The 9184-nt window shown below is 49.7% G+C and overlaps 1 protein-coding gene and 1 long non-coding RNA gene across 4 annotated transcripts in view; one reads left to right on the top strand and one right to left on the bottom strand.

Moving 5' to 3' along the window:
* Positions 1–27: 27 nt before the first annotated feature.
* LOC111729946 lies at positions 28–1485 on the top strand. 3 transcript variants are annotated; one of them, XR_002776483.1, is made up of 3 exons: positions 28–61; positions 235–418; positions 647–1485. It is a non-coding gene; the product is annotated as an uncharacterized LOC111729946 (long non-coding RNA). The 3 variants fall into 3 exon arrangements; XR_002776482.1 differs by having other exon boundaries at positions 46–418; positions 627–1485; XR_002776481.1 differs by having other exon boundaries at positions 46–418.
* Positions 1486–7255: 5770 nt separating this feature from the next.
* Positions 7256–9184, bottom strand: part of LOC105303005 (sorting nexin-9-like) — a gene marked incomplete at its 5' end in the record, with an annotated part of 26715 nt that continues 24786 nt past the window's right edge. Inside the window, one exon of the mRNA XM_023521104.1 lies at positions 7256–8865. Within this exon, the coding sequence (XP_023376872.1) occupies positions 8818–8865 (48 nt within the window). The remainder of the gene's footprint in view (positions 8866–9184) is intronic.

A 9184-nucleotide genomic window follows, 5' to 3' on the forward strand; every position in this document is an offset into this window, starting at 1 on the left:
GGCCCCCGTTCCGTCCTCATCCCCGAGTCCAGGCGTGCCCCCCTCGCTTGGTCCCGTGCCTGTGTGTCAAGCCCCAACTCAAAATGCCATTGTCCACTGGCTAGGTCCCTCTCAGCTCTCTTTCCCCAGCCTCCGTAGGACCCTGCAAAGGGACGCGCATTTCCCTGTTCTCTCCCCTCTGAATCCTTCCCACGTCGGTGCTTCCCTTGGTCACCTTCACGCAGAATCTTGCAGATCAACGCCGGACTCCAGAACCTGATGGCCTGGGCCTGAGTCCCGGCTCCGCTTTCCACGCTGGGCGACCCCCAGCCATTTGCCTAACTTCTCGGTGCCTCAGATTCTTCACATCTCATGAGGACAAGCTGTGAGAAGGAAGCTCGTCGATAAGTCAAGGGCATGGAGCAGCGCCCGGCACCACGTACATGTTCGCCACCACCACGCGTGCCCCCGCTGTCCTGCTGGCTCCAGGAAGCCGGGGCCACCTGTCCGTCGTGACCGTTGGACACCCAGTGCCTGGCATTCCACGAGTCCTTGCCGAGTGAGGGAACCAAGGCGCGTGAACACCCGCCTGGAGACCCTGGCAAACGACGGTGCAGATGACACATGCCATTGTCTTTCATTCCCAGAATCGAAATTTCATTTCTAGAATCGAAACGCTGATGCACAAGGTACCGGTAACGTAACACAAACTGAGCAGCCACAGTCACTGGAGGATGAGATTAACGAGGTTAAAATCCACGCGGGCGGCAGATTCCCACGTTTCATTTACTTCCTCTGAAGGAGCCCAGGAAAGCGAGGCCGCCCGGCAGGGTGGGCGGACATTTCTCTCCCGGTGGCGAGGAAAGCGAGTGAGTGCCGTTCTCGTTCTCTGGCGTCACCCATCGCAGAAACAGCGGCGCCTCCTGGCCACCATCCACCCACTTTCCCCGTCTCTTCATGTGAGACGGACACTTGAGAAAGCGGTTGGGGACTAACGGGTTTGGAGCTGGATGGCGGGCAGTGTCTGCCCTGTCTTTTCACAGCCAGCATCTGGTCATCACTGTTGTTCTTTGAGCACAGGACTCGATGCTGCCTTGGCAACGGTTATCAATTAATATTTCCCACGTTTCATTGACTTCCTCTGAAGGCGAACCTGGTGGAATGGGAAGGACAGGAACGATTTCTGATTTGCTCACGAGAACACCAGAGCCCGAACAGGACTTGCTATTAGACAGCGGTCCCAGTGCCTCGCCCCGTGTTTGTCTGCTGGGTACGCTCTTCTCTGGTTTCGTGTTTTATCTGTCTGGGAGAACTTATTTTTGTACCAGGTAGCTAACGGATTCAGGTTCCCTCATGTGCCGTTGACTCAGGCACAGATCGTTAGTATGTTCAGCACAGCTCTGGAAATGAGACCAACTTGTCACTGTCCCCATGGACATATTTCTCAGGGAGTATGGACGAAAAGGGGTGTGAAATAAAAAGCTGACAGCAGCTGAAAAAATATTACAGCGTTTTTGCGGATCCAGCTCTGTGACTCTTTTAACCTCAAGATCGAACATAAATCCAGGTAAGATGTACCAAAAATGGTAACTGAAAGAGGATGTCCCAGAGTTTACCGAGCACAATAAAAATCAAAAGGGACCTGTTGTCCCAGGTCACTTGGCTTGTATCCGTCTTCTGAGTCCCTTTACAGCTTCCGAAAGGACCCCTCGTTGAAAGAGGCGTTGATTCTCAACGAGGACATGGCTTTGGCACTATAAAAATACCTTATAGTTTGTTTTCAAACGTATTAGATTTTAAAAATCTGCGATGACTCCATGCCTGGCTCCAGCTAGGTCTCCCGGAGTGAGCTGAGTGTCTCCGGTGACTGAGCTGTTTTCAGCCTTGAGCTCCTTCCCGCCTTCCACGCCCAGACCACCGGTGCCTGCACGTATCTATCTAGACAGTGATAGGGACTAGACAGCCAGGTGTTTTCGTGCTCTTCACATCCGGAAGCTTTGCTCATAATTAGTTGAATAAGCTTTCTCTGCCCGTTAGGGCCAAGGTCTCCAGGAAGTGGTGAGGAGACGTACAACTTTCTCTGCCTTCTCGTTTGATTCTCTGCCACAACTTTTCCTGTTCTTTCCAAAACCCTTCATACAAAAACGTCAAACCCCACACGGAGCCACACAGGACGGTCGGCTCTGAAGGGAAACACACCTCTCGGAGGAAGGGCTTGCTTGCCTTTCCCCTCACGGCTCATCCCTTCCCGTTTCTCCTTCCTTTGGCCAAAAGGTGAGAGATCTTCGCTCTGCGGCACTCAGCACAGCCATTCTGAGTATAAAGAGCTCTTGGGTGCTTTTCACAGTGATGGCACGGATTAAAATACCGTGTCACTCAGACAGCCAGCCTGGGGCATCAGCTGGAAGCTTCGAGGACTCACTGGAAATGACTTCCCATCCACTTGTGCAATGACTCATGTCTCCCCATCCGGGACATCCCTTTAGCTCATGTGTTATTAAAGGAGAGAGAAGGAGAAGCAATTACAAGAAAAAGAACAGGATGCAGTTAACAAAAGTCTGGTTAGGTGAGGATATTGACGTCTAAGAGTGACCCTTTAATGAGTCACCTATACCTTTAAAAATCTGATGAAAGATACACCTTCCCCAGGGGAAAAAAAAAAAAGGTAAAAATAGGCACATGAATTACTTGCCTATGACCACATGGGATTCATTGATACACACACCCAAGTACTACATGGCCCACAGGCCAAGAATTCCCATTTCAGAAGCAAGTTAGAAGAAGCTGCTAACAAAAGTACCTCTAGGGGTGGTTGGAAATTAATCTTAACTACGAAGAAATGTGGAGGGCACCAGGAAATGCAGAGCTAACACCATGCAAAAGACCGGGATCAAGAACTGAGGGATCCTCAAAGGACATTTTTAACTCACCAGGGCGGGTTCTCCTGGTGTAGGTACGTGCCTACCATTCATGCTAATTTGTTTTCCGTTCTGTTAAGACGTGTGGCAAGGGAGGAATAAACCCTTCTGAATTGCAATGGATTGATCCATCTGGAAGTGATTTCAACACATCAACAAAAGACTTCAGTCTCACAAAAATGGTTTGCTTTTATAAATTTTTGTTTCGTTTTGCTTCCTCTTGTGGGTTGATAGTTTTCCAAATGGTACATTTTCAAATACTCCTGCGTCACTAAGGCAGCATATTTTCAGACACCTGTTCGGGGTCTGGGTGAACGCAGACTCTGGCTCGGCCACCAGGGGGACTACAGCAGTCAGGACAGGCTGGTGCAGCTTGAGCTGCATAAGGACCAACTCCAGATCTGAGTGGCTCAGCGTGGCAGGAATTTATTTCTTGCTCATGCATAATCTGCTGTGGTCCCAGCAGCTCTCCAGGCTGTCTCTCCCCAGTGTGTTGGCTCAGTTCTAAGCTGCTTGAACCCTTCAGCTCCTTTATGTCACCACTGACTCCACTGTCACCGTAGGGGAAGGGCTGGAGAGCGAGCGCCAGCAATCACATGCTTCCCCCTGGAGGTGCACGCGTTGCTCCAACTCCTTTCTTTGGCCAAAGAATGTCACATGGTGATGACTAATTTTATGGAGATGGGAAAGCACAGTCCATCGCGGAGCCCAGAGGAAATGAGAACCAAATGATAAAAGCTGCAACATACTTGAAAATTAAACTTTGAAGAATATGTGTGCCCAGATGTTTTCTGTGAAAACTACCCCCACCTTAGATTTAAAAAATTGATAGGCTGTCCACTTCCTGCCGTGATGATACAGGCCAGTTTACTCTCCTTAAATAAAGAGAAAATATATATGAAAATGGTTTCAGACATTCGACAGCAGGCACTGCAGGACTTTGATCACCGAAAGGAATGAGGGGAGCCCCATGACGGCCCAATTACTGTGTGAGTGCAGATTCCAGGCCCAGACGGAGGCAGAAAACCAAATAGTTTCGTGGTCTGAGTTAAGGAGACAGATCAGCTCGGGGAGAGTAAGGTGGCTAGGATTTGAAGCGCAGGAGAGAAGGGAGGGGATAAAGGGGGGGAAGGTGGAGGAGCAGGAAGGGGAAGGAGGGAGGGAAGGCGGGGAGTGGTGGGGAAGAGGGGGAAGGGGGAGAGTTAGTTTGGTTCTGAAGATCTGCAGGAGAGTCCCCTAGAAAGACTTTGGCTGGATAGTGCTTCATGTCTTTATATGAGGACACATGACGGTAGTGACACAAGCACCAGAAACCAACGGGCCAGACAATTCCCCAAACGCACACAAGACTGGAAATTGGTCACATAGTCACCACCCAGGGTGTGAGGACATCATAATACGGGCACATGGCAGGGCCTTCAGAAAGGGGCTTAAGCTCGTCCGCCATGATCCATTCTCCCGTCTGGAGCCAGAGGGAGCCATTAACATGCAAACCCAGTCACGGCTCTGGTTATTCCCGGAAAACGGCCGACTGTCAGCCTGGATGGAACCCGCTCAGGTCATTGTGGCTCCTGCTGTGTTGCCTTCAGTTGTCTCCAGCCTGCTTTTCTTGCTCGATGGCCTGCTCGCTGTCCCTTCAGCTGACCCTCGTCCTCTGAGGCTAAGGCATAGCATTCTTTGAGATCCAGATGAACCGATAATCCCAGAAGCCAACATTTATTACATGAAGGAGTGAACTGCATTTAACCCGAGGTGGTTCCTTCACCTGTGTGGGAAGGAACCGGTGAGTGAGGTAACCTGGACAGAGCTAATATGCTGCAGGTGGTTCTAGATGCGCCCCATTCCTAACCTTTCCATTAACTGCCCTTTTACTTCTTCAGTCAAGAATTACTTACATCTGATGACTAAGAAACCAAACAGAAAACTGCTAACATCTGACCACCAAAGATATACAGGTGCTGATCAGAAAGCCATCAATGTGGAAAATAATCTGGATGGGGCAAACCGGGAGTGAGAAGTGGGCAAGCGTGCCCCCCAGGCCCAGAAGAGGGAGCGGAGCAGCCCCCGGCCGCCATCGAATCGCACAGAGACTCGATTTGAACGAGGCCCTGGGCCTCACTCTGGGTCTGTCACATGCTTTAGGTTAACTTTCCAGCCACAGGACATCACACGCTATGGATTTAATGTTCAAATAATAAGCCCAGAGTCTCTTAGATGATTTGGGGATTTTTCTGAGACCGTGCTGTTGAGAAGGAAGCGGGGAAGGCGACAGAATCTCGCAAGCCAAAGGGCTTGTGGTTTAACTTTTAAAAACCTTGCGGAGGACCGTTCTCCCTTCCTGTAGCCCAACTAACGCCTACGGTGGGAAGGACAAAGATCACAGGTGTCCCTCGCTATTTCAGAGGCTCATCATTTTGTGAAGGTAAAAGAAACCCGTAAATACTAGTGCTTGAATTTACAAGGCCTGGAGCAGACAGTGCTACTCGCGGACTTCATTTCCCCCACTGTGAAGTGACGAGGATTATTGCAGGAGAGCTGGCAGCCGCACCTCGCCTCACAAACTGCTGAGGGAGTCAGTTCGTGCTTATTGGTCACCTTCCAATCAACAAGGTTATGGAGGAAAAGCGGGGTGTCCCATTTGCCCTGGATCGCAGGTGCTCTTAAGCTACCTGTATGGCCTGCCGGGGGAGATGTCTTTCGAGCAGCCGGGGGATATGGGGGCCAGGTCCTACTTCTGAATTGGCAGGGCTGACGAGTGATCAAATAGAAAGTTTTGGGGCACGCCCTGCCCTGTCCTTAAACTCACTGGGACTATGTCCTCTAGGGGTCACGTGGGACGCAGCGCCAGGAGTGGCTGTATCAGAGAGGGGGTGCCCCCTGAAGGAAACCAGGTGTCCATGGGCCTGAGCCCCAGCCCTGCTCTTCTGTTCCTGTAAGGGTCCCAGGGCTGGAACGAGCTCAAGGACACATCTGTTCTGTTCTCGTCCTGGTACTCTGTGGATGAGGGACTGAGGTCAGGAGAGCTTACATGACTTGTTCAAGGTGACAGACTTGCAACCGCAGCCCAGAACTCCAACTCACAATTCACATCTCTTCACACGACCAACGGTTTCTTCACTGGAAGGTCGTCCTCGAACTGTTGGTGAGTCCTCCGTCACGGGGAGGACTGAACGGCACGGACTGAGGTTCGTACGTGCAGAGGGAACCTAACGACCGTCCACTGAACAGATGGCTTGGGGAACTAATCGTTCTAACGGAGTAAATGATTTTGCATTATAAGTTCATTTTGTTAAAAACTCAGGAAAATATACTTTTACAATAAGTATCACTCCTAACCATACCCCCAAAGAACAAGTGGAGAAACTCGACCGTAACAGCCCGTATCCTGCTGCCTGGTCCAAGTGCCATGTTTTAGCCTGAGTTTCTCTGCCACCCTCTCGGCTAATCTCTCCGAATACTTAGCCGCTATTTCTACATCGTCAAGATTTGTAAAAATCCTTAATCATTCCATAATTCTAGCTCTTCTGCGATATCTAACAGTGGAGACAAATGATTACAACTCAGGACATCAACAGACAAGAACTACATGGTGTGTTGGAACCCGGAGAGAATGACATATACACTAGGTCACTGAAGTTCTGCCACTCGGAGGACAGTATTCCAAAGAGCGACACCCAGTGGGTAACGGCCCCCGTCTTCCAGAGTCGCTTTACTTTCCCCGGCTCACAGCCGGCTGTGAGGCTTCCCATGTCATCTTAGACTTCGTTCATCTTCCCGGCCCCTTCCTCAGACGAGTTAGAGCGGAACATCTGAGAGGCAGACACTGGGTGCGATGGTTTGCTGGGCCGTAAGGAGCAACAAGCCCGGGCTGCCGTGCGTGCTGCCCCCTGCTGACCGCAGCTCCAATGTGCGTGAGGCGGCGGCAGACCAGGATGCCAGGTGGAGCCTTTGGCAGGCCGCGTTGGGAAACCTCAGAGCAGGCCTTCAGGACCCAGGGACAGATGCTGCTGGGCCTCAGCAGAGACTGATGCTTAACCACCAGTCACCAAGTGCGACCTGAGCTGTCCGTCATGATGGGCGTTACCTGACCCGAGCCACGCAGCTGGGCGTGCAGGGCAGTGCTCCATCATCGGATGGGACGGTACGTGTGTGACCCAGCCCAAGCAGGCCCCGGAAGCTCAGGAAGGTTATAGGAAGAAGTGGCCACAACGCCCACGGTCCCCACTCAGCTATCCTGCCTTCTCTCCCAACCTGTGCTATGGCACCAAGGGGACTGTTTTCAGTAGCTGGCAACAGGAAGCAATTATCAAAAAAAAAAAAGAAAAAAGGAAAAAAAAAATCACACAGAAACATCAAAATGTGTTTTGAAAAAGTGCTTTGAGAATTTACTGTACAGTTTTTTAAAACAATTATATGTTGGCTTCTACATGCTCTTACATTTGTGTAAAATATTTATACATATTCTTTACAATTTGTACATATATTAAATGGCTGTATCATAAACACTGTTCTATGAGATTTTATAAAAGAAAAATCGAGTAGGGAAAATTACTTAAAAAACATTAACAAGAACCCGTGATATTAAAGAACGAGACGTTCTCATATTCGTGCTCATCTGATTTCCTCTTCTACTTATTTTTTGGCTTCACTTTATTTGTGCTGGCCCAAACTTCCCATTTTCTATAATATAATTATCAGGTCCAAAAAACAAAAGCAGTGAAGATGACGCAGTAAGGCCACTGAGGAAGGCGGAAACACTCGTCCGCGGGAGGACGGTGTGTCTGCGAGTGTTCAGACTTAAAGCTGCGGCTCTGCAGATTCCGCTCTGCTTTACGCCATGAACTGAAGTACTAGTGATCAGGAAAGTTCCAACAGCTAGTGACCAGGAAAGGTCTGTCTGAAGTTTAGGTTCCAGTCAGGAAGACCATCCTGCTGTAGTTAAACACGACGGCTCCGGGGCTTACCGCATGTCATTCAGGCTGCCACCCTGGTGGGTCCCTAGGCTCTTCCACCAGGTGGGGTGGGAGAGGTTCATGAAACCGTGTTTCGTCTTTTCGGATAATACCGAGTGGCCCACTAGTCTACAATCGGAAGACTGAAAACGGGTGGCGGGCTCTGGAGGGGCCTGTCTGTCCCCAGGGCGCTCTCTCCTGAGCACTGATGTCCGCACGCTCCATCCCCGGGGACAGAGACAGAGCATTTGAAACAAATGTCCCCAACTTGATTCTTTTTAGCACACAGCGTGCCATGCTTAGGAAAGACGTGCGAGGACAGAGAGCGCTCCCCGTGGAAGACTTCGGGGTGGGGTGGGGGTGGAGGGAGGGAGCAGGGGAACCTGATCATCAGCTTTTGCCAAGCTGCGTCCTCGGACATGTGAGGCCTGTGAGGCCCAACGACAGGCACATGAGGGTGCCTCTTTGCTTCCTCTCCTGAAAACGTAAGCACTTGAGTCATAAATATGTCAGTGAAAGGCAGGGAGATTTTCCTAAACAGACAGGAATCTCAAAGGCTTGAAAGGAATTATAAAAATATACAAACATATATTTTTTATTCTGGCATAGTTCATATTTTTAAGAAAGCAATTAGTAATTATCTGACACTGGGCAAGAACTGGAAAATTGTGGGTGACTTATAAATTACAATTTAATATAAAACATCAGTGGGAGGAACCTCTAATTTTCCACTCAAAATTCTGATAATTTTAAGTACTTTCCCAAAATATAGACAATTTCCATTGGTTTAAATAATGGATGTAGAAAGACTATATAACTGATGCATTTAAACACAGTTTTTTGCAACTCATATTTCTTTTTGGTTCTTTCTTTCTTTCTTTCTCTTTTGGATAGGGGGGAGAAATTAAATCGCATTGCCCCGAGTCAGAAAGAAGCACTTCGGAGTTTTCTTCATGTTCCGTTCTGTTCTACATAACCGGGAAGCGGCCGAGGGCCTGCCTCAGCTTTTCTGCAATCTGGTGGAAAAAAAACAAACAAAAAAACATTGAGATAGCACTCCTATTACGACTTCATAGTATTCTGTTATTTTCATCTCTTATGAGTTAAACATCACAATAATTTCAAACACTTGGGTCCACGCATCTAGTCTCTTCTGGCACCAGCCCAGCCTTCACGTTGCTGCCCAAAAGACCTTCTTAAAGCCCGACCCATGTTGCCAACGGTGGTGCCCTGGCCTGCAGGAAGTGTCCGCCTTTTCCCACAGCGGCGTTTCTGGACTGCCCGCTTTCCCCCAGTGAGGCAGGAGGCTCGGTCTGCGTGCCTGCCCAGGTCCGC

This window comes from Pteropus vampyrus, unplaced genomic scaffold (genome assembly GCF_000151845.1).
Source record: "Pteropus vampyrus isolate Shadow unplaced genomic scaffold, Pvam_2.0 Scaffold292, whole genome shotgun sequence".
NCBI lineage: Eukaryota > Metazoa > Chordata > Mammalia > Chiroptera > Pteropodidae > Pteropus > Pteropus vampyrus.